At 39.9% G+C, this 26,125-nt stretch overlaps 1 protein-coding gene across 12 annotated transcripts in view; it reads left to right on the top strand.

Moving 5' to 3' along the window:
• The window catches only part of LOC139590766 (pituitary adenylate cyclase-activating polypeptide type I receptor-like), a 154,497-nt gene that overhangs the window by 112,823 nt on the left and 15,549 nt on the right, over positions 1-26,125 (top strand). For 5 of the 12 annotated variants that reach the window (XM_071428478.1, XM_071428477.1, XM_071428482.1 and 2 more), the window contains 5 exons: positions 1,427-1,487; positions 6,661-6,730; positions 9,440-9,531; positions 20,864-20,917; positions 23,700-23,783. In XM_071428478.1, coding sequence (XP_071284579.1) covers positions 1,427-1,487; positions 6,661-6,730; positions 9,440-9,531; positions 20,864-20,917; positions 23,700-23,783 — 361 coding nt within the window. The remainder of the gene's footprint in view (positions 1-1,426; positions 1,488-6,660; positions 6,731-9,439; positions 9,532-20,863; positions 20,918-23,699; positions 23,784-26,125) is intronic. The other 7 variants (XM_071428484.1, XM_071428486.1, XM_071428483.1 and 4 more) reach the window with 4 other exon arrangements.

Below are 26,125 nucleotides of genomic sequence, written 5' to 3'. Positions count from 1 at the left end.
ACTCATCTCATTCCCACCCCCCTTCCCTGGACACTTTCCACCATCCCAGGCTGCTCCAACCCTCATCCTTGGACACTTCCAAGGGCACCCACAGCTTCTCTGGGCAAATATCTGATATTTAAAGGTTAATTTGATAGAATTAAAATTAAAATTTGATATTTAAAAATTAATCTTAACTCCTTTAAGGGAAAAAATGATTTTTCTCAGTGTTTTCTAAGTCTTCACCTGTGAGAAAAGCTTCAGACTTCGACTGAAATTTAATATGCATGATTTCTTCTCCCCAAAGCCTGTCATTTTATTTCTTTATATAATTTTCCTTTCAAATTCTTCTCTGTGTGGTTGTTTGAAGGAGGAGGGCTCCATCAGCCACCCAGGTCTAACAGGGATATTTTTATTTCTGATGGTGGGAATTTGATTAGACAGAGGCTCATCTAAGTGGTTCAAATGACTGATTCATTAATGTGGCAGCAACACAGCCTTGCAAAATGTATTAAATATAATTGTTCCTGTCAACTCACCACAGTCTTGTTCACTGCTGGGAGCTGAGGTTATCAAGGTCCTTGTTTTGTTTGGGTTTTAGCATTTCATTTTTCCAGTGGTGCCTGAACAGATGTCAGCAGTTTCTTAGTCAAAGATTTTATTTACCATACAGTGGAGATCCAACTTACCCATGGTTGTCTTGCATAAATACATAATTTTATAAAGATATTTCCACTGGAAAAAAAATCAAATTTCTAGGATTTTCAGAAAGGAAAATAAGTCCAGGTTCTCAGTGAGTTCTTACTGTTTCAATTAAATTTGCATTTTACATGCATTTTTTGAAAGTGAAGAAATGTCTGAAATAGGAATTAAATCCTTATTCCAATACTCTTTTTTTGGAGTCTGTTGTTTTGTTCTGGTATTTTTTTAATGGAAAAAATTAAATAATCCTGTGAGCAGAGGAAACTTCTCATCTGTGAATAAGTAAAGAAAAACCAGTTATTTACACAGTACCAGAGAAAATGCAACATATGTAAATCATTTTCAACAAAACCTCTGAAGAATACACAGAATCCAATAATGCCATTCCAGCTCAACATCTGGCACTGCAACTCTTGCATGATTCCAGTAGCTCTAGACATGGATGTGGTTGATCCTCCTCTGTCCAGACCTTGTTTTATTCCTCATTCAGCAAGACACAGCAAAGCACTGAGCAACAACGGCCTGGCACAGCATCATTCTTTCCTGCTCCCAGTTCTGCTCCTACAACCCCACCCCTGGCTGACAGGGATGTTCCTGGAGCTCTGAATTAACTCAATAAATTGCTTTATGCCATGCACAAGTGCTGTCAGGAAACAAAACCTCAGTGGAGAGGTTGCATAAATGATCACTGATGAGTATCAGGTGTGTCTGGACTGTTCATGTGTCACTGTCTTGTCCTCTGCAGGTACCCCAACAATTTGTGTCACTGTCTGGGCAGTGCTGAGGCTCCACTTCGATGACACTGGGTAGGTGTTGCTGTGTGGGAAATGGTTCCAGGTGCATCCAGCACCATGGCAAGGGTGCCACAGGAGTGTGGTGATTGGAGAAGAATCACAGAGTAAAAGAATCCTTGAGGTTGGGAAAGAGCTCCAAGGTCACCAAGTCCAAGCTGTGACTGATCCCCACCTTGTCCCCAGCCTAGAGCACTGAGTGTCACTTCCAGGAATGGTGTCTTGGTTTGAAAAGCCAGGTGTCTGCTGAGGAAGGCAGGACCTGCCCTGAAATGGAAAATGTAAAGCCCCTCCCTCCAAATTGTTGTCATTTTGAAATTAAAAGGCTCTCAGGCAAAGATATGGGAATAGGAATAACAGTTCTTTATTAGGAAAATTAAAAATACAAATGTAATAGTGCCAAAAAAAGCACTGCCAGAGAAGAGGAGCTGTCCCCCTGTGTGTCAGGGGGTGGCACAGCCCCATCCCATGGGGGCTCAGCCCTCCTGCAGTGCCAGCTGTGGCTCTGCTGGAGCAGGGATCCTGCACAAGGGGGGAGTTTTCCTCTGCAGCTCCAGGGCTGCTGCAGATGGGCCTGGGCTCCCTCTGGCCATGCAGGGCAGCAGAAGCTGCTCCTCTGGCAATGCACTGGGCAAAGGCTGCTGGGCTGGGCCAGGCTCAGATTGGATCCAGGGAGGAATGCTTGGCTCCTCCCCTGGGCGGAGCATCTCCCCATGGGATGCTGGGATTGGCTCAGCCCTGCAGGGACACTCAGTGGCCATGGACAGCAGAGATCTCCTGCAGGGAGGATTGGCTGGGGGAGAGAGAAAGAAAAAACTGCCCCATGAACAGCAGAGAACTGCCCCAGCTCTGACAGATGGAAAATAGAATACCCCTATTTCCAACCTAAGACACATGGGGACTCCAAACCTCCCTGGGCAGCCCCATCCAAAGTTCAAAAACTTGAGTGAAAAAATTCCTCGTGATGTCCTGCCTGAAACTCCTGTGGCACAACTTGAGGCCATTTCCTCTTGTTCTGTTTTCTCCTTTCATTTCTTACATCCATTTGTGTACTAACATAATTTAGCCAGACGTTTGAGTACTTTTCTGTTCATAGAGTTACAGTTTGAGGTCTGTGCCACCACTGCAGTGGGGAATTCCTAAAAGATTCAGGCATCAAACCCGTAAAACTGCAGCTGACCCCATTCCCTGCTCCATTAATTTACTGGAGTCCAGGATATGGCTTGTGTCATCTTACAAGTGGAATCCCACGTAATTCTCTGCTTTTTTCCCCACTGATTGTGGAGGAAGATGAAGGTGATGAGCTCAGCTGTAGAAATTATTGGAGATAGATCTAGTACCATGAAGGAAATCTGCACAAGGCATTGCACAAGGCTTTGATTTCCCAGGGCAATCAGGAGTTCAGCTTCCCACTGAGGAGGGTTTTCCATGAATTTTTCAGGGGAGATGAATGGAGATGAAACAGAAATCCACATTCGGTCTTCTATGTGGAAAAAAAAAATCATAAAGAATTCAAAAGGGTTCAAATTAAAAAGAGACAATTTCCAAATTGTCTCTTTTGGTAGAGAAAAAAAAAGATGCAAATATCCTGTTCTGAGGTACCAGAAGGAAAAGCTTCTCCCAGAGCTGGAGCACCTGCATATCTTCTGCTCCCATAGAGCAGCAGGTGTGGCAGGTAGGAATGGATGAGTATTTACACCCTGAAAAGACAAACCTGGCAATGCTTTTTCATGAGAGCTATGCTTGAACTTGGTGAAATGTTAGAAAAAATGAGGCAGACTGAGTAAAATTTCCAAAATCAGTCAGTGGTTCTTTGAAAACACAGAACTGAGGGAAAGGCACTTCATACCAAAATCCCATTTCCAAGTCATTGAGGCTTACGCTTTAATTTTGCCTAATTTGGAAATACCTCGATGCAAAATTTCCACAAAACTCTTTGTTCTGTCTGGCTTTCTTCATCCTTGTTCTTTTAGAATCTCTCTGGAAAGCAAATAAAGCCTTTTCTCCACTGGGGATGCCAGTGCTGTGACCCAATGTTCTATTTTGACATTAAGACAAATTAAATCATTTATTTTCATGCAAAACAAGCCAGAAACCCCTGTTGTGTCATTATTAGGATTACAGCACTGGCCCTGAAAACACTAATTTCTCTTACAAGTCCAAACAGCCCTTGCATTTTGCAGGTAGGGAGAACGTCTCACAGAAGGAAAAAGAAGAAAAAGAAACAAAAAAAACCAAAGCAACCAAAACCATTTCTGTTATTTAGAGAAGCTATTTAGCATGCAAGACATTTAGACAGGTTCTAGCTGAGACTCTCAGTGGTTACTTTTTAAAAATCAGCCAGCATTGTTCTGGGAGTGAGGGAGAAGCCAGCACGAGCCCGAAAACGTTGTGGAAATTACTGAACTGGAAAACCACAGTGGCAAAGGCATGGACTGAAATACGGGCTCAGAGCCTGAGCCCCCTCTTGCCTGCTCCTTACAAAACTGGCAGAGCTCCCTCGAATTCAGCTCCTGACTTCCATCCCTGTAAGTGACAGGATTGAGGAGATAAATGCAGCTGTCTCTTGATCCAGAGCTCTGCTCCTGGTTTAAGTGGAGTTATTCCAGACGTGCGCCAGAGATCAGACTCTGGCCTCTGCAAATGGAAATCACATCCCTTCCCCAGCCCCCTGGCTCCCTTCCCTTCATCCATCCTGGAAAAGAATAATAATAATAATAATCTTTTCATCTTGCACTGTAGGGAAACATTTGACAGAAATTAGGGAGCTTGTTTACAGAGTGCAGAAAATTCCAAAAGTTCTGTCGTGCATTCCCACTTTTTTTTTTATCTGAGGAGAAGATGGTGGTTCCTTCCCCCACATTTATCCTGTAGGTGTCATAGGGACTGGACATCCTTGAAAGTCCTTGAAAATCTCTGTGTGAGATTGATCTGATTCGTTGTTGACATGTACAAGGTGGAAGTTGGGAATTGACCTCCTGGAAAAACCGGGGAGTGGTTTAAGTGGAAGAAAAGGTCAAAGAAGAGGAGATGAAAAAAGCAGAGAGGTCTAAGAATAGGAATTTGTAGGGGATGATGCATCAGAGTGCACATTTAAAGTACCTCAGTGTGGGGGAAAAAAAAACCCAAAACAACCTCCAAGGTCCTTTTTGTCCCAGCCAGATTCTGGGATAATTAACTGGGCTGTTACAGTCCAGATAACTGGAATTAGAGGTGGATTCCCACCCCTGTAATTCCTCATCCCTACACAGATTGCCATACATCAATATCTACTTTTACAGCTAAATTAATAATTAATAATTTGCCCAGATTCTTCCAACATTGGTCAATTCACTAAAGACTTTCAGGGCAGATTTAATGTCCATCATTAGGAGGTGCAGCTCTGCAAATAATGGGCAATTTTCAGTGAACAGCACCTAATTTATAAATGCATGAAAAGAATTTAAAACATAATTGGTGATTTTAGGTCCATACCATTGTTGATCACCGACAAAAAGACTGATTTCCACACTCAGTCAGTGGGTGAGGAGACCCCTCTGAGCAGTTATCCCCTTTCAAATATTTAAAGTTGGGCATCCAAAGTGAGATAACTAGGAAATATTGATTTGCACTTGGAAAATCTCAGTCATCAGCCCCTTAGATTTTGGGTGATTTCAGGTTTTCATGCTGTGCAAACAGAAGCTAAAATACATAATTTAGTGTAAATTTTCTCACTTCTCACCAGCTGTACCATACAAATCCTTATTGTTGGTTTTATGGAAATCCAGTAAAGTATTGTCCATCTGAAATGAATAAATATTGTTCAACTGAAAAGAATAAAAAGAATGAGAAAGAATGAAAAGAATGAATATTGTTCAACTGCAAATATAAATTTAAATGAAATGTCCAAACCAGGCATCACTCAGGCATTTGGGATTTCTCTCACACACCCTTTGATGATGGGATTTTAGCTCTGCCTCCACACTTTTACACATGTATGTAGTTTTGTTTGAAGGTTTTCACTTTTCCCCCAGATGCTACCACACAACCATTTAAATGACACTGAAGTTGTAGTAAGCTCTCATGAGACCAGCAGTGTTTTATTCCTGTGTGTTCTTCCCGATTGTTTTTTTTGCATTTGACAAATGCACCATGACAGCCTCTGCTGGGACTTTGGCTCATTTCCCAGTGGGAAAGAAAAAACTCCTTCTCAGAACTGCAAGTACAATTTAGACAGATTTCCGTGGTTTTTATATTTTTTAGGGAGAAAATCGGGGGAAGAAAGTGGAGGCAAATGAAAGATAATTTTTAGTTGACAAATTCTTGATGACTTAAAAAAGTCATGAAGACATTTCTCAATAATAAATAGTAGACATTATAATAGTGTAGCAGGGCCTGGAAAAGAAGATTATTTTCATTATTTTTCTAGCTCTAAAAATGTATATTAACATTAAAAGTCTCTTTTAATATAAGCCATATATTTGAATATCCAAGTGCACCTGTGTGAAATAAACTTCTGCAGAATCCTCTGGTGATTTCAGAAGAAGATTCTAAATTTTGGGGTATAAATGTCATTTTATTTATGATTACTCACTAGCAATAGCTTAACAAATGAGCTGACCCCAACTGTTGCCCAGTATTTATTTGATCCTTCTCAGATGAATCCTGGATAGGATTTGCAACCCAATGACTGGAAAATCATTCCAATATGTGAATACAACCAGGATCTTGGTGTACTGGAAATGTGTAAAAATCCTTGTGTCAGGGCCAGAAACCAACATTCATATCTGTTAACCCTGGAAAAGTGAGATATCAAACTTTGGAATAACCTTCAAAAAAACCCTGATCCATTGACTTATCTATTTTTCTTTGTTTTTGAAGGGACAACTTTAGGGTTGTATTATTGACACAGAAACACACTAATAGGGTTTTGCCAAAATATCTAAGCTGTTTAATAGGAATACCATCAAAACTGCCACGAAAATACTTATTTTACTTCCAGATGATTGTGGAAAGGCTGTAAAAAAAAAGCTGCAATATGACAAAGTAACGAACTATCACTTTGAACTTAGATAAAATAATTTAGCTGCAAAACCAATCTCCCACATTCTGCCCCCTTAAAAACAGTTGTAAGTTCATTAATTTCATTGTTTTGTCTTGTTTTCTTTCCTTCTCTTTCCCCATCCCATCCTTTCCCCAACGACTGCAGCTGCTGGGACATGAATGACAACACTGCCTTGTGGTGGGTGATCAAGGGTCCCGTGGTTGGGTCAATCATGGTGAGTAGAACTTGGAGAAGGCACTTCTTCATCTCTCCTGAGGGCAAATTTAAACATCTTCAAATACTTTACAAACTGTGCTGCCTCTCTGTGCTGGGCCGGTGGGCAAATTCTCTAAATTTCCATCATTTGTCACCCACAAAGCCAAGGAATTTCATTATTAAGAAGGATTAATACAGATTAAATGATGGAGCACTGCCTGCAAGCAAAGGATTTATTCAGTTAAACACGGACACAAATGCCATAATTAGGACCCCAGAGCATGAGGAACATTTGTTTGGGGCTGGCAGAGCTGTCATAGGATGCATGGAAATTCTGGGCCAATTGGGGTGGCAGCTGAAGGCCAAGTGGGACAATCCAGGGCACCTAAAACAATAGTAAATTTTAAATAGTAAATTTAGGAATCTAAATTTAGCAAATTTAGTAAAATTAGTAAATTTAAGTAGTAAAATAGTAAAGTTTTCCTGGTCAGTGACCAGGAAAATGCACTCTGCCTGCTGCATGGGATTAACTTCACAGCTACATTTATTTATCTAATATTATATTTAAAATAGCACTTGGTCATAGTGTATATTGTCAGCAAGGTATCTGAGCTCTCTTTAATTGATGGAACTCTTGGATTTGGCTCAAATTTTGTCACACAGGGGATTGAGAGGTTCCAAAGTGCCTTCTTTGCCTTCACAGAATAGCTAAAATTGGAAAGGATCACTGGAAGTCATTTAGTCCAACCTACCTGTTGGAACAGGATTCCCTAAAACATATAATTCAGGATTGTGTACAGATGGATTTTGAGTATCTGAAGAGAAGGAGATATTCTGGTGCTCCAAATAATATAAGAATTTAAAAATTTTTGTTGGGCTCCTGCATTTAGGGAAATAAATTGAGCTCTTGGCCAATATGGTCAGCAGCACCTGAAAATCTGTCAGGCTTTCCACATGGAAGTGTCTCATTCTGGGCATTCTAAGTTGCTCTCCACACTCCACAGACATAATTAAGCAGGTTTTCAGTGACTTTTGTGGGAATTCAGACATCCAGCTCACAGGTAACCAATAAAACAGGAAGTTTTATCAGGTTTGGCGTTTCTCCTTTGAAATCTTTGGACAGCTCTGTAAAATCCAGCAGCTGTCAGATAAATGAAAGGAAATTCAGCCAATCTCAGCACCAAAACAGAGAGGTTTGATCCAAAGTTTTTGTCCATGTGTGAATTTCCATGTTTTACAGGCACAGGCTATGATGGATCACGTTCTGCTTGGAGAATCAGTTAAACCTGGTTTCTGTCAGAGGCATTAAAGAACCAAACAACCAGCCAGAGAAAACTGGGCTTCTCCAGCCCTTTGCAGTCCTAAGATCAGACAAAAACTGCTGGAAGAGAGTTCTAGATCCTGAGAATTTTGGACTTTCTGTACTGGCAGACTCCAACTCCCAAGAAAGCACTAAATTTGACCTGAAGCCAAAGAAAAAGCTTCCAAAATTGATTGATGACACTAGGATTACAAGTGTGTGGTTTAATTACAGGTGTATAATGTCACAAGGTGGAAAACTTGGAGTTTGGGGTTTTAGAATATAGTAATATATATAGAACAAGATAGAAGTTTTAAAACAGAGACTAGTCCTTCTTCTTCACCTTCTTATTTATAACTGTGAGTAGTGTTTTAAAATTAAACAGAAAAGTCCTCATTGCGGACTTTGTGTGATTAGTTATTAAGTTAAAAGTGAAAACAATTCAAATGCCATTTCTTAATTAGACAGTTTAATCTTAAAAACCTTATAAAAATAGTTAGCCATTTTATATACTGTTAGTAGAATACTATGGAACTCCCTACCTGTGAGACTATAACATAAGTAAGAAAAAAATACACACTTGAGTCAAGTACCTTCAGGTACCTTCAATCCCAGTCTCAACCAAAAAAAACCAAACCAAACCAAAACAACAACAAAAACAACAACAAAAACAACAAAAAAACCCCACAGACCAACAGAAAACCCAAACCCCCCCCCAAAAAAAACCCAAAACCCCCCCAAAAACCCCAAAAAACCCCACAAACCAAAACCCAAGATTATAATGGTGCCCCATGTAAGGATCCCACTCACAACCTTCAGATTATGAAACTGATGCTGATGCTGATGCTGATGCTCAGTTCCTGGTCTCCCTATAGGACTATAAGATTTTCTAATGGACCAACTTAAATTTCCACTGTTCAGGCTCTGAGAAGCTGTGGAGTTGGTGACAGCCAAATCTCAAGCCAAAGCATTGAAATAAACTAATTTTATCATTCTCCAGGTTTTTAAAACTGATGGAAACTGTTAAACTGAGAAGTCTGTTGGTCAGGGAATGGGAGTTAAAAATGTTTTTGCTCTGGAGGTCTTTATTTTATATTTTTTTTTTTTTTTTTTTTTTTTTTTTGCACAGAGATCTTTCTTTTTACTCTGCACAGGTTGATAATGAAAAATGTTGACATTTTTCCATTTATGTTTCTCTTCTCTTGTTTTAAAACTGCAGAAATTCTGCCTCATTTTAGCAGCAGCAAGGGGGATAAGACCCCCTTTCTCTAAACTTTCCCCATTACTCCTGACCCTATAAAACGTTCAGACTGTGGTTTGGAGAAGAAAAAAGGAATGTAACCAGCAAGTCACTGGGAATGTCTCATTTTCACACTTTATAAAAGTATGTCAGTGTCACCATTTTTTACTTTTTTGTCTCTTCCCCAGATAAACTTTGTGCTTTTTATTGGCATAATTGTGATACTTGTGCAGAAACTCCAGTCACCTGACATCGGGGGCAATGAATCCAGCATTTACTTGTAAGTACAAATAAAGCAGTAATCAATTTAAATTATTGATATACACATAGGAAAAACCCACAAAGTACAAAAGAAACATCAGTTGAATTAGGCTGATTTTTGAAAAGAGTTCCAAGGTCTATTAAATTCTTTTGATTTTTACTTTAATTTTTCAGTCCATCAGCCATGAAAGTGCATTTTAATGCCAGCTTTCACCTTTCTTTAAAAGGCCCATTAAATAAGCATAAATATAAGATTAAAAACAAACACAAACCAAATCTAATGTTTTTACATGTGAGCTATCTGAAAATTAACCTAATGGTATAAAAATTGTTGTTATCCTCATGGGATGGTTTGCTGTGCTTCATAAGTTCCAGGACATGGTTCAAAGTTTGCTGAAATCAGGGAGGTTTGGTGAAAAGTTTTAATTAATTTTAGGCTGAATTACGGTGTAGGAAGGTCCTCTAGACATGCTTATGTCCACGCTTCTTGTAAACTTAAATACGTTCCACTTAAGCCAAACATTTCGCACACACCCCCTTAAAATTGTTTTAAAATCCTAAAAACACGAATCCTAAAATTTCCCCCTAGATGTTTGCAGCTTTGTGATTTATATGGTTTTTTTTAGCTGGAATCCTTTTTATTAGTTTCCATCTCATAAGAAGGAAGAGGTTGGCCAGCTGAAGTTGTTGTCATCGTGATTTTGAGTGCATGCAGTTATTCTCCATATAAAAATTATATAATCCTCTGGAATAATCAGGATATGGAGCAGCACCTCTGGTGCTGGCCTAAATACCATACACATTTGGTTTTGGGATTTTTTTGTGAGCTTGAGTGTTTTCTTGTACGCATAGATATAGGAAGGACTATTCAATTTAGTACTAAACTCCTGATGAAAATAGGCAAGCTATGAACACCTTAAATAAAACTAAAAGATGTTAGGATTAGGTAAGAGATGCTTATTTGGTAGCAAATACAACTATCCAGAAATTATTCAGTTTCACCCTAAGTAACCACAATCATAATATAATGTTATCAATCTAAATGAGAATTTTCAGGGAAAAATATGTCCTCCAGTTGCCTATTTTTCTTTTCCCCCCCATTATCTAGTTTAGATTTGCATTAAATAATAATATTTTCTACATCGATTTCATCAATTTTCATGTCTGTAGCCAGACATCCACTTACTGAAAGCACTGCCCCTTTTATCTTGCTCTAAACTGTGTTTCCACAGCCAAAAATAATGCTTTCAATTGATTCTGTGGGTGGATTTAGCTCAGAAATAAAAGTGAGGATGAGACTTAGTGACTAGGTTAACTTGTGCATGGTCTGCCTAGGGCTTGCATGAAGGCTTGGATGTTCTGCTAGGAAGTCATCCCTGAGTTCTTGGAATTCAATTAACACCTGACATGTTAATAGAGCTGGTTCTGAGTCTGAATTTTTCAGTGCATGTTTGGTGTCTGCTGCACATCTCACAATATGAAGCAAAGCATGCCACAAGAGTCCAAAGATTGAACTGGATTATCAAACATTCCTTGTCATCCTGGATCAATATGGTGACTGGGTTTTGCTGGTGTTTTTCCTATGTGTATAGTTAGCCACCAAAACCAAGAGAAAACATCATATTTTCTGTTCCATTTGCTGCCATTATTTTTTTCCTCATGTTTTTTTGCAACTTTTATAACCGGGTGTGTATAAATCGATCTCGCATTGATGTATGTGTTATGGAGTGGAGTGTTGTTTATCCAAACAGAGTTGACAGCAGAAAAGTTCACACAGGGATGATAAAAGGGAATGAAATTGATAATTCTGTGCAGATATACACCAGACAGAGTCAATATCTGTGCACACATACCCTGTAAAAAGAGAGTTTGTAGGGAAGGAAGACAATGGATCATAATCTGGTTCTGTCACCATATTGAAATATCTCACATTTAGACTCATATTAAGCATTTTCCATGTTCTATTTTGCTGTTTCAACCTATTGTAGCATCATTCCATCAGACCAAATTCCTCATCCAGATCTTTATTCCAGAACATTTTTAAGCACTTTCCCTTTAGTAGGTGAGGAACGATGAGGTTGAGGAAGGATTTTCAGCCTGTTTCTGAAGGTAATTCCTCATGGATCTGCAGCAGTGATTGAGATTTATTTTAATATCAGTCTTCCATTTTTTTGAATAACCCTTTAGACAGCTTGTACTTCCATCATCAAAAAAAAAAAAAAAAAAAAAAAAAGAAAGAAAATTAAAGACCCCAAAAACTTGGCTACTGACCTTGAGCAGGATTTTTTTTATGTTTGGTATATATTTAGGTTCAGGTCCTTGTAATGTTTGTTTTTGTTAGAAAAATCTACCTATGGTTCTACTTCACAGACATGGTGATGATGGTTCTGCAAAGCACTTAAGCCTGTATTTGATTTTTAAAGCCCTGGGGATGGGCTTAAATTCAAAGATTAATCATTTATTGCTACCACTGTGCATTCATTATTAAAATCTCCCACTGGAGAAGTTGGCTGGGGGCTATGACAGGACCATGGCAGAAGAGAGCACTGCAGGGGAACTGAGGCTTAATTAATGCAGGGTAGCCACTGGAGAATAGAAGATCTACCTTAAAATAAATCAAACAATCATTTGTATCATTTGCTGTGCATTACCAGAGCTTTACTCCCATAAAAAAAAAAAAAAAACAAACAAATCCAGACTTCCTCTCTAAACAACCTGATCATTGTGTGCAGCAGCCTTTGCCTTTAGGCTGGCATAAACTTGGGATCACATTGCTGATTCCTCACAATTTTCCTGGAGTGGCCAAGAGCTTTGGTGGTTATAAACTTCCATTTTACCCATTTGTATGTTCAGTCATCCATCACCAGTCTCATGCCCCCCCAGCCTTTCCTCATGCCTTTAGTTCCCCTCAGAGCTGCCTGCATGCTGCTGAGACCCCAAAATCCCACCAGGTTCTGAGAGAGCAATCACTCCATCTTTCTTTTGCTGATGTTTTTGAGAGAAACTCCTCTTTACTACTGAAAAATATTGGGGATCTCTAAAATACAGATTCATCAAAATGTCTAAGCAGCTGAGGTAGGAATTAAAAAAAGACATCAAAGACACCCCTGTAATGATCATTTTAATTCTATTATTATTTTGGGTTACTTTTCTAAGAAACTTTCACACTTCCTCCCAATAGTCTTCATAACCATGAGTTACTTTTTAGTGTGAGGAGTGCCAAAGATGTAAGATTTTTTTCTTGAAACATGTCTGGTTTCAGTTAATCTTGTGTCAGTCCTGAATAATTCTTCCAAATTAAGCATTGAACCAAAGCAAGATCAGTAATGCAAATGAAATAGATTTTTAGCTGAGAGACAAGGTGTGAGATCCCCAGGAGGTGGGGAAGCATAAAGAGCTATTGATTGTATTGTTAGAGTAATTAAGACAGCTATTAACGAAGTTCAGGCAGGTTTCTCACCCCAGCTGGTGAAATAAACAGCACTAATGTCCCATGATTACAGACATAAAATGGCTTGGGTTGGAAGGGGCCTTCAAATCATCCAGTGCCACCCCCTGCCATGGGCAGGGACACCTTCCACTGTCCCGGGTAGCTCCAAGCCATGTTCAACCTGGCTTTGAACAATTCCAGGGATCCAGGAGCAGCCGCAGCTTCTCTGGGCACCTGTGCCAGGGCCTTCCCAACCTCACAGTAAATAAGTTTTTCCTAATATCCAATCTAAACCTACTGTCTTTCCATTTAAATCCATTTCCCCTCATGACGTGTCCTATTTGATCTCACAGAATAAATGAACATGTCCTAAATTGCTGCCAGTATTTTCCATCCAGTTAAAAATTAATTAACATGATTCCAAACATGTGAAGGCTGCCCTAGAGCAGAGGCTGGACAGAGCTAAAGAATAAAGCAGGGATTCATTAAAAGGCCTCCATGGATGCACCTTGGGCAGCACCAGAGCCCAGCCAGGGCTGCACCCAAGATGAACCAAAATGGCCCCAAAATGCACCAGCGCTCCCGGGCTCTCTCCCTGGGATCAGTTCTGCTCCATTTGCATCTTGCAGTTCATTGTCCCATTCCAGCTTTAGCCCCTGCAGTCCCACCCTGCTTGTTTTTCTCTCTCCAGCCCACGGGGTTTGTGCTCTGGGGCTGAGATTTGGATCATTTGTCCTTGGTGCCCAGCTGGAGCAGGAATTGTTTTGTCTCCCTGCTCTGTGCAGAGAGCTCAGCATGCCCTGATGTGAAGCTCAGACCCACACACTAAAGTAGCACAGAATCTGAAAATATAAAAGCCAAACCTGAGGCATCAGAAGTAGCAGATTATGTAGGGATAGTTACCCCATGTGCTGAGAGCCAAGGAGCACCACATCAGGAGTCCATGAATTAAATGGAATCTCACAGTCCTGGGGACTGCAAACACATATTCACAACCCTGCAGTGGCTGGTTCAGCAACCCATCAGGCCCACATTATTTGCATGGATTTATTATCTATCAGTTTCTTCCCTGGAATTTTAGGAAATGAATAATAAACTGATCTGGCAAAACTTCACTGTTTTTACCATGAAAAATTCAGCCAACAGTGTATAAACTGGTATATCAGAATATTTTTCAAAACATCCTCGTTTTGGCCAAGTTGTTGTAGAGAGAGTAAATCACCCCCCCAGGAAAAAAAAAAAAAAAACCAAAAACCAACAAACCAACATATTGCTACAGAAATGCCTACACAAAGCTTCAATTCACACTGTTATTTTCACAAGCATTGTTGCATTGCTGAAATATTCACTCTGGAGAGAAAATCATCAGCATCACTACCAAAACCCACCACTATTATATTTAGTAGGTGCATGATGTAGATGCATGCTGTAATAATCCTTAAGATTAAAAAGACCCACACATTTCCATTAAATCTTTGTTTTTTCATTCATTTTCAAGTATCAAGCACATATAAGTGAAAAAAAAAATCTTCTTATTTTATTATGATTTCCAGTTTCTCACGACTGGTATAATTTGGGAGGGGGAAGCTTGTTTCTGCTTTTGCTTTGACAGATTCTTCATAAATTTTGTATCACATGTTGAAAGCTCAATGAAAAGAAAACAAACCCCACATATATATCTAGCTAATTCAGGTCTACCTCATTCCTCCAATCAGCATCTTGCTGGAAAGAAAGGAGAATCATGGCATATATCATAGGTAGGTATGATTTTACCTATGGTGCAACCTAGAGGGTTTAGGGCAGCAAAAGCAATGTTGTAACCCAGATGTTTTGGTAAACAACACTCCTCTGAAATTCACCTCCAAAGTCACTGGAATCGCAGTGATTCATTCTGCTACCGCTTTGTCTTGCTGCAAGCGCTCAGACTGCCAGAGTTGGTAATTATTGACAGGGTCTTGGTACCAAAAGGCTGAGTTTTTGACAAGCAGGTGGCAGATGTTGGATGGACAGTGTGTTCTCTAGGAGGGCACTGCAGTTTCTGAGCCCCAGGTGCTGCCAGCTGGGTGCTGGGACACCCAAGGACCCAGCAACAAAGGGAACTCGTGTCCTTGGGTTAATCCTTTTCCACCACAGGAAAATCCACTGGGACACACAGATGATGGTCATTTGATGTTGGTGCATGATCAGCAAGGACCTGGTGCTCATGTCTGAGGAATGCCAGGGGTGTAGATACTTGCTGCTTTGATCAACATTAATTCTTGATTTCTTTATTTAAAGTACTAAAAAAATGTGCTCATTCCCTCCTCTACTTTTCATGTGAATTGCCCAAGGCAAATTATTACTTTGGGTGCTGGTTTGATTTTTTTTTTTGTTTGATTTTTAATTTGGAAGTTTTGGGTGGAAAGGATGGGGGTGTTCATTTGTGCCAATCTTTTCAGGCAGGGATTGGAAAAACCTGAGTGTACTCATTAGGAATTTAAGATCATGCAGGCTTTGTACCATAATTAGCAGGAGTGTAATTAACAGGGATTTACTTATTTTCAGATAAAATAATCAAAAGCCCTATTCTGCTTTGATTAGCTATCTGTGGTTTCAATTGCTAGAAAATCAAACAGGACAGAATATTTAGTATGTTTATGGAGCTGTTATTGCTACTGACCAACTGAGGATAAAATGCACCTAAATCCCTCAGGTGCCTGTGGCAAGGATAGGAAGGTGAATTTTTGGTTGTCAAATCTACTTTCCCAACCTAAACACTGCCTTTCATCCAGTGCATCCTTTACATTCTTACATGAATGATGAGATTAGACCTAAAACTATTTCTACCTTGACAGGGGTTTTGTTATCTCATGGGCCACCAGCCTGGGGAAATATTCCAGAAGAGCAAATCAATATTTATAAAGGAAATTCCTTTTCCAGTCATATACAAGCACCTGACCAGAGCTTTGGCAAGATCTGATTTTGAAATCATGGATCACAAATCTTATTTCTTGTTCATGGAAAAGGGTTCTGCTTCTTTTATTTGGAAATCTTGAGAAGGCAGATTTTAGGGTGCAAGGCCTTGGCCTGCACAGGTGGTGTCTGTGTGGTGGAGGCTGACTCCTGTCCTTTTTCCTCTTGCAGTAGTATTGAAAAATAGGCTGACTTTGTCTTTAACACTACTTCTGTAAGGCATTTTATTGTTTAAATGGGTATATAGACAGACAAAAGGATACAGGGGTGATTTTGTGGTTGATGAATTCATGAGATTTTGAAATCTGCCTGGGTCTCACATGTAAGAATTCTCTAATGATGACTTAAATTTTCTTCTTGGCTCCATGATCTGTGGCAGCCTTTAGGAACAAAGTTCTTTGTCCACATGCTGCATGCTAAAATAGCAAAGCACAGACTTTTCCCCCCCATCTGTCACAAGAGCAAGCCATGAACTGAAAAAGAGCAATTTTGCATTAGAAGAGAAGCCACTAAAAGATGCTCCTTCTCTTGAAAGATCAAGGAGGTGTGCAGGTTAGTGAGGGAGAGAATAATGCCAGCTTTTATCCAACACGGTAATTCCCTTTATAGAAATGATTTTTTTTTTTTTTTTCTAAGAAAACACAGCAAAGCTTGCTACACTCTCAACAGTTCTATCAAGGGTTGGATTAGCCCTAACAGCCCTGTTTCCACAGAGTCTGAGGCACCAAAAAAAGGCTAAAGGGTGTTTTATGAGTTCTCATTGAAATTTTAACGTCATGTATCTGGAAATTTCAGATATAAACACTTTCAAAGACATCAGCAAAGCCATCATGGCTTGATTGCCATAACTGGTATGGAACAGAACTCAGAACACCCAGGGGCTCAAGCCAGAGGGATTTATACATAAGTGCTTGCATCTGTAGGGTGCCTGTGTAAATTTAGGATTTTGCCCACGCATGTGCTGTCTGAAACACTTTAGAAATCTAAAATTGTTCCAGCCTTGCTGCTTAAAAGGCCACAAATACTTTAGCAATGTGCGCAACATAAAGCTTCATATTGTAAAGGGAGAGTGGCTGCATTTCACTAAATTTGCTGTAACCTTGCACATTTTGCCACACACTGGAGCTTCCTGATTAGCAAAAATGAGATGGCTTTCAGGAAGAAAATGCAGAATGGATCTCAAATGTGCTTCTGGAGTCACTGCACTGGGTCAGAGTGAGAAATCTAATTTTGATGTGTATTGATACGCTTCAGTTGTCATGGAGATCAGCAGGATAGGAAACGTCCAGTGCCCAAGGCCACTCAGCTTTTTGAATTAGCCATGGATTTGGGTGCAGGATCTTTTATCACAGCAGCTTGCTTAGATCCTGGGAAAAATAAAGTGTTTGGAGAATCAGAAAAAATTTCAGTAGTTTCAAAGTTGAGCATTTGTGGTGTTTTTGGGGTCCCCAGGATGAAGGAGGAATTGAGAATCTGACTCCATGTTCTTAGAAGGCTAATTTATTATTTTATGTATTATATTATATTAAAGAATGCTATAGTAAGCTATACTAAAGAATGGAGAAAGGGATACTTACAGAAGGTTCAACGAGATACTAAAGAAAAACTTGTGACCTCTTCCAGAGTCCTGACACAGCTGGACTGTGATTGATCATGAAGTTAAAACAATTCACATGTTGGATAAACAAACCACATTCCAAAGCAACAAAACACAGGAGAAGCAATCAGATAATTATTGTTTTCATTTTTCTCTGAGGCTTCTCAGCTTCCCAGGAGAAGAAATCCTGGCGAAGGGATTTTTCCAGAAAATGACAGTGACAAGTGTTAAGTTGGGAATATCCAAAGCAGACCATTCTGGCTGTTTGTCCTTTTCCTCATGCTTTGCTCATATCTAAGTTTGCTGGTTTGAGTGCACTGCTAGACTGAAAGGGATAGATCTGAATTTTTCTTCGTCCTCAAATCAGTTTGCACCTCTGATTCTTTGAATCAGTAATTTAACATAAAGGTGAAGGTGGAGCTGAGGCTGCTGGTCATGCAGGAGTTAATGCGAGGCTGCAGGAAATGGGGAATAATTCTGACATCTCTGATCCTGAAGATGCTTTCAATTTATACCAAGGCTCAATGGCCACCAGCAGCCATGGTCTTCCACTTAGTTTTTCCCACCATTCACACTTTTGCCTCTATCATATGAGGACAACAGGCATTTACTTTCCCCTCAGTGTCTCTGTTTCTCCTTGCCATTGATTTATTGTCTCTCACTTCAGCAGCTGGCATTGTTTCGCATCCAATGGGGTTAGTTTCACATCTGGAGAACTTTTAGGATGTACTCCAGGCAAGCACACAGCCTGAGGTAGTGAGGGGACAAGGAAGATGGTGCTGTCCCAGTGCAGGAGGTTTTTTGATCTGGAAAGACAAATTTCTTGTGAGGATCTGGTGACTAACACTGTGTGTCCAAGGAACTGTGTGGTGCAAAGCAGGCCATCAGTTTTCTAAGAACAAACTCTGCCTGCCTTGGAGAGTTAAAGAACATCCTCAAAGGCCACCAGGCTACAGAGGCTCAATGAAGGTTGTTGAAATAAATGCAAAGTACCTCAAGATAGGACCACACGTAAGGTTCATATCACAGTCTTAGTCCCACCTGTATCATTATTGAGAGATTTGAGGGATTTCCAAGCTGTAATTCCTCTTTAAATTCCAATGAAAACATTGGAGTTGTTCAGCTGGTTAAGTGTCTGCAAGCCCAGGTTTTTTTAACAAAGGCAGTGCTCTCTTTTTTCATGAAGGAGAGTTGCAGAGATGGGTTGCACCGTGAATCTGCAGGGATATTGTAGAACATGTAAGGCAGGGGAGTCAAAACAGTGTAACTGAAGGTTCAGAGCTGCAAATTATATAAACCCAGTGTAGTTATAGTGATGCTGAGCTCTGCCAGCTGACAGGAACCAAAACCTGTCTGTACTGCTTGAAAATCCACTTCTTGTGTCAGCCTGGGACGACACAAACTCTCTGAGGGCTTTGCTCATTTGCTTTCTTTCAAGGACAATGAGCTAAATCCCATTCTCAGATATTTATGCCTGGATCTGGACATGCACATTCGTCATTTGAAACAGTAAAGTATTCAAAATGTTAATTTATGCAAGAATCTCATTTGGCATGGTACATTTTTCTCATTGAATATCCTATTGTCTACTGCACCTCAGTGATGCTACTGCACCTCCATCAGAATAATTCCACAGTGCACAACTTGGATCTGTGCTCTGCACTCAGAGACAAGAACCCAGCCTGGGAAAACAGGAGCTCCAGAATTAATACAGGGCAAGAACCAGGACACAGAACCTTGAAGCTACAGTTGTTTTAGTTGGAAGAATTCTGCCCTCTGCTATCAGCTTTATTCTCTAGAGCACAGGCAAATATTAGGCTTAATCTCTTCATTATTTAACTCCAAGTATAGCAATGGTGTTCTCCTTTTCATGTCCTCTCTGTAGAAGTTAGAAAAGGCAAGAATGAGCACTGTAGATGGGATTTATGGCTCTCTCTGACCATTCTGTTTCACCTTCAAGACTCAGATCTACTCAAGGGTCAGATTTACTGGACAAAATGTTCTAGTAAACTCACATTTGTTAAGCATTTGTTTTTAACCACAGCATTAATCTGCAAGCAGTCATTCAGCTTCAGCTTCTTATTTTGGTGGCATTAGCAAAGAAAAGTAGAACTCTAGGTAACAAGACAACAAGACTAAGAATTTGGGATTTGTTTTCCATTGAAGCCTAGAGACACAGTTTGTTTGTTTTTTTTTTTTTTTCCCATGAAGAGCACAATATTTGTTGTACTTTTAGCAAGACAGCAGGGGATATACCTGGTTTAATAAATCAATCCTGCTGGGCTCCTTCCACAGTCAGTAGAGACTTACCTAGTCCAGAGAAGAAAGTCCTTTAGTACAACTTATTTCACTTTAAACAACAAGTTCAAAATAAGTCAGATAAATCTCACTTTATGGCCTGTTTCTCACCAAGCTGGCATGGGGTGACAAGGAAAAAGGCACACAGCTAAAAATTAGGGGAGATACAACTAAAAGACAACTTTTCTGAGGGGCACCTGGGCTTACTCTGTGTCTGGGTGAGAGGGTGAATGGTTCTGCCTGCACGCAGTGGGTCAGAGCTGCAGGGGGATGGAAGTGTAGGATCTGTTGCTCACAGAACAAGTTCTGTTTTCCAAACTGCTCCATCTGATCTGTAAAGGCGTGGGGTTTGTAAATGTAGTTGGTGTTTCAAAGGGAAACAAGTGCAGTTCCAGGGAATCCTCAGTTCCTGAGCAGCAAGGAGAAGATGTCCCCCAGCCTAGAGAAGTATCAGCTGAGGGGAAGAAGGTGTGTGATATAAATTATATATATTAGACAGGTCTACTTTTCAATTTTCTCCTCTCTCTGCCATACGATCTCTCTGCTTCCACTTTGGTTAACTTTCTACTGTATTTTCAATGCTTTATTTCATTGATTTGTTTCTGCATTCCTTCTCCTGCTACTGCACAGCTGCCAATCCTCCTCGTGCTGAGGTTACATAGAATTACTCGAGCAGGGTGCACAAAGATTCTCCAGAAGGAGCAGTTTTAATTTGCATGAATCAAGGTCTACCTTTACTGCATTTCCCAAAGGATTCCCCTTCAGCACATTCAGAGACAAGGCACAAACCTCATCATTCCCTGCGTGTTGGTAGCGACCAAAATTCAGAACCCTGACCATTTTCATGATGGATGTACTTGGATAATGCAGCATAACCTGGATCAGCATGCTCGTTTTCCTCCTCTTAAGCACCTCTGAGACATCTAGAACCAAATTACAACTCCTTTTGCCTCCAATTTGTGTTCTCTCTCATTTGCATCGAGACGTCCAGGTGTTGGGCGGCCTTCAGCCACATCATCCATGGCTCATTTCACCCCGGGAGTGTTTAACTTTTTCTTTCCCCTTCCACCCTAGCACCCTCCCTCTTCCTCCCAGATGCAGCTGCAGTCCCTGCCCAGGACACTTGCGGTGAGACTCAGCTTGTTTGCCTTTAGCTGTCTAAAGTCTCGTGCTCGATCTGAGCAGTCCAGTCCTCGTCTATGGTCACTCGGGGACACCAGGGCACCTCCGTCAGACAGAGCATCCCCTGTGCCTTAGATGTCTCTGTCACACAGGCCAGCTCAGCCTGGAAGTCCCTGCTCTTTCCCTGAGTGAGTTCAAGGTGATAGTTCAGTTTGGAATCTGTCTTTGGCACGTAGAGTTAGATGTGACCAGCTCCGTTCTCTGTGTGCCTACAGAGGTCTGAGGATCCCGCCCTGATTCGTGCAGTGTTTTCATAGCCATGCTCTCATTTTAATTCATTTTCTTATATTTGTATATTTTTTTCCTCCTTCATGTTTTTTTTTTTTTTCCTGGTTCCTGCCTCCTCTGTCTCTTCTCTCTTTCTCCCTTTCCTTCCACCAAGGTCTCTACTTTGATAGCGAATAAAGTTTGCAAAATAAAAGGGGAGGGAGAAAGGAAAGAAAATGTCTATGAATTCTGTACTCTAAAGATCTGGGACACTTAACACCATCTAAAATCAGAGAGGTGACTCTATCAAAATTAGAAATGGCAGAAAATAAGTGCTAACAGCACTGAAATATTCAGGTTTTCCTAAGAAGAACTAGCATTGTTTTCCATCACAAACTCGTGTGTCAATGTCTCCTCGCTGGGTATGGAGCAGCAGTTAATCCATAGATAATATTTTCAAAATCAAGTCTTGTTTTTTCAATAATTCTAGTAAATACCAAGTTCTGTCACATTAGATCTCTTCACCAGGAAAACCTATAAAAAAATCAATCCCTGTCAAATGAAACAGGACGTAAGCAGTAAAGGAAACATGGATGGGAATTTATTTCTAGGTTGCCATGGCAACATTAAGTATATCATTGAAGACCACAAACCTCTACAACAACCCATGGCTAAGACTTTTCAAAGTGATTATTGATTTTTTAGATGTTTTCTTTTCAGGCTCTGTACCTTAATATGCCTTGTAAGTGCTTCTTTTCAACACAGGCTGAGCAGCCCTCTTGTGGTAAAATTTGGTCTGAAAAATGTGTTTCAGATCAAGTGATCAAAAAAATGAGTGGCACTCAAAATCCATAGTCACTTCTGAAAGCCTCAGTCACAATAAAATGGAGCTATCCCTTAAACCTCCTTGCTCATTTTTGATCTGTCTAAGAGGACAATTAATGCCCAACTCAGCTCTGTAAAAAGCAGGTGGTACAAAAATCTAGCACATAAATTCTAGTGCAAAAGGAGCAGTCATTTTCGTGTTTACTTCCTCAGCAACATCCAAAAAAAGAAATTTATTTTATGAGTTGAAACACAGTGACTATATCCATTTGCTGGATGTGTCCATGCCCCAAGACTGTGTTCTTTCCAGCTCTTATACTGTAATATTTAATAACAACACAGTTATCAGGCTTTAATTATCCAAAAGGAAGCAAAACATAACTCCAGTAATGGGGATTGACTTAAAGCAGTTAAAAGTAGGGGGAAATGTATGTTTTCAATTCATCCTGGTTTAGAGTTCAGATTATAAATTCCATGAGTTGTGAACAAGACCTTAGACTGCATAACAGAAACAGAGTTGGGTTTGTTTGAACAAACTTAAATGTTTGCCTTGAAGGCAATTACTTTAATAATCAACTTTTATTATCCTTTATATTAATGGGGATTTATCCTTTAATATCCTTTATATTAATGGAGACTTAGTACTCAGTGGTGTTTGGTGTTCATCCCATCCTACAGTGGACATCTAAAACAGGTCAGATGTATCTGGCCAGTAAATGTGTATTTCTCTCTCAAATGTTTATTCTGATGAGTCTCAGGGTCCTGAGGATGTCCATTTTGCTTACACATCTGTACTGTAAACATCCAGCCTCTCCTGAGGTGAATCCCACCAAAGCAACCACATGTTGAAAACAAAACAAAAGTCCTCCCCTTGAAAGTCGACAAGAAATCACTATTTTCATTTTTCATGTTTTTCAGCCCAGATATAAAATATCTTATGGGATCCCTCCAAATGCCTCCATGTTTCAGGTTACCCTTCTGATTGATTGATTTACATGAGCCTCGCCTGGCTGGTTGGAAAGGAACTATTTTGTTCTCTGTTACTAGAATCCAACATGCAGGGATCAAGGTCCTGCTCCACAGTGTATGAGCTTGCTGCTTTGATGAGCACACTGTCAAAAAAAAAAAAAAAAAAGTGGTACCTCCAAAATCACCAGCCAGACATTCAGATTCCATACTGAGCTCCCTCCCCATCACCAAGGAAGATGGAAAAACAGCTTTGGTGTCTTTACTAGAACCTTTTGTTAAAAACAAGAGATCCACACCACAACGAAAATGAGGATTAGATCTTAGATTGATCCCCATCCTACGAGTTTCTGTTATTCTCTGATTGTTCTCCATGAGCATGCAGTCAACTCTCATTTAATCTATTGTTCTGTGGCCCCCTGTACAAAACCAGACCACTCAGGTCCTGTGTACTTTGGATGCGTTAGCGCTGCCCCCCTGCCCTCAGGGCGTTTGAGTTTTGGTTTGTCCGTGAATCAGCACATCACAACGGCCAGCAACAGCCAGTGCACTTCAATTTTTATTTGGTCTTTTAATTTCTGCTTCAGTCAAGCAGCTGGTTCGTGCCGTGAGTCCATCCTGTCGTGTCCGCTTTCCATCTTTGTGACGTGTCTCATGAAATGTGTTGAAAGTGACCTACCTTGGCCTGTTCACGATATGCTGAAAAAAATGCTAATCTTGTCATATTTAGCAGCTGCGTTCAGAAATGCTACTGTAAGCCTAAGAGGGCTAACCAGCACTCTTGCAAGATGTCAGAACTATCAACCATTACCCTGTAAGTGTACGCACTCCCGTGACATTACTATGTGTGCATGTTGCAGTTAAATGAGTGGATGAGAGCAGAGGGGAAGTAACCAGAGAGCAAAGCCTTCATTTAGTTCTTGTTGCATGTAGAATTTTTTTCTTTGTTCTTGTTCTGTGCTTTTGCCGATGCGCCACAATCGAGGGTTTTAAGGTTGTTTTATTTTGTTTTTTTCTTTTTTCTTTTTTTTTTTTTAATTATGGCTGATGCTATTGATGGTTTTGGGTAGTGTCTGTACAGAATTAATAGCTGCTCTTTATTGCACAGCAAAGAGGTGAGCACCTTCATACTGAGAGAAAATGTTTCACCTGAAAACTTTCCTAGAATAAACTGGGTGAGGTTGAGTCAATCAGACCCTCAGTGGGTATAAAACATCTTTTGTCCATTGAACTGAATGAAGTTACCTTAATAAACACCCAGGGGTGAGGAAAGGCTAAAGTTGACCTCATTTCAAAATGAATTGTGTCTATCAGAAGTTATAGAATCACTGAGATGGAGAAGATCTCTAAGATAATCAAGTTCAGTCCAATATTGTCAAATATCATCAAAGATAGAGTGAGTCATCCAGAAGAGTGAATAAAAGCCATTCAGCCAAGAGTTAATCACTACCCCATAGTCCATCTGACCCCTTGCTCCTTGCACAAGAAGCCCACAGGTTTTCACAGATTCATGGAATCATTAAGGTTGGAAAAGAGCTCCAAGGTCATCCTCTCATTTTGTTTAGATGATGTGCAATTTCAGACATCTATAATATGTTTTCTGATGATCTGTCTCCTGAATTTCACAGCAGTTCTATAAGTGTGAACCAACATTCTCTGAGGTGTCCTGACACACAGACCCCCAACTCCAGGATTTTGTTAAAGAATATTTAGTAGTTATCTTCAACACCATTAAGGAAAAAAGATTGGTTTGTAACCTAACTGCATATATGGTTATGATTTTTAGTTAAGAAAAAAAAAAGTGAATTTTCTGTGTGATTTCATATATAATTGAGGTATTTAAGAAATAGAACAATGGAGATGCTGAAAAATATTCAGTCAACAGACTAGAACTGTGCAAAAGCAGACAGAAACAGAGAAGACAAAAAGGAGCAGCTCCATCTTCTACACAGAGAGCAGCTGAAGACTAAGAACAGTTTGGTAAAACTAGGAGTTAGGCTTAGGAGGAGATAGTTTGAAATATAAAGTTCAGTGCCTAGTGGACATCCTGAGGCAGCACAGGCATCCTGTTGGGCCTTTGCAGAGAACCAAATCTTACATTAAATGCAGGTTCTGAAAGATGGGAGACTGATAACTCTTTAAAGTGAAATCCTCCACCTAGTCAAGGGCAAGAAGAGTTCAGACTAAACAGGAGGCATTTAAACCTATGTTTTTTGTGTCTGTTGAAGTAGGAAAGTCTTGGTAAGCTTCTCTGGTTTTCAAGTCCTAGGTCTGAAAATGTGGTTTATACATGGGAAAATTAAAAATCTGGAATCATTCAGGTGTTAACTCAGGTGTTTTGGAAGTGATGCTGCAGACCTAATTAAATTTTGGAAAAGATCTGTCACGGAGATTACTGAGGTTCCTGAAAGTCACATTAATATGTTCAGCATTTTGTGATAAAACAGAATCTTCAGTTTATTAAACATGAGCTGTGTTGAGCATTTCACTATAATGACATCCTGTGCCTTCATGGTTTGCTCTTTATCCTTCAATTTGAAATATTGTCACTATTCTTTTTTGCACAGATTTATCACAGAGATGAGGAATGAACCTTTGGCCAGAGAATTTGGGTTCCTCTAATCTACACCTCACAAATCTACAGGGCTGAAATTTTTGTGACAAACTCAGTCCAGATCCCTTTGAGGTCAATGGATAGATTTAGGATGTGATAAGAATTTCCTTGGGGCAGAGGATTTGTCTTTTTGTGTCAGTGATTCTTGCTCTTCATTGACAATAAAGGGAATTCAAGTCTGCTTTTAATTTAACTAAAAATAGATGCCATCATTGCAGATATGTCACAGCATTAAGTTAATCAATATATACATAAATAGATGTACTCAATACCCACAGGGTTTACAACAGGAGTCACCTTTTGTTCAGAAGACATCTGTAGCACACAAGAATTATGTTTTAAAAGTGTATTTTTCTCTGCATTGACTTTAGGGACAATTTTAAAATAATTTCATTATCAATATCTACACTATGTATTTCCAGTCTTCGGTGAGGTGAATGTTGCTTTTCAGGACCACACACCTTGATGTCTTCATTGCAAAAGTTTATACTTGATCAAAGTATTTCCCTTAGGACAGCTTTTAAACTGGGCAATTCTCTTAC

Source organism: Agelaius tricolor, unplaced genomic scaffold, assembly GCF_023055355.1.
Source record: "Agelaius tricolor isolate 1412-34295 unplaced genomic scaffold, bAgeTri1.0.p SCAF_6, whole genome shotgun sequence".
Lineage (NCBI taxonomy): Eukaryota > Metazoa > Chordata > Aves > Passeriformes > Icteridae > Agelaius > Agelaius tricolor.
This window is presented reverse-complemented; position numbering and strand designations above follow the sequence as displayed.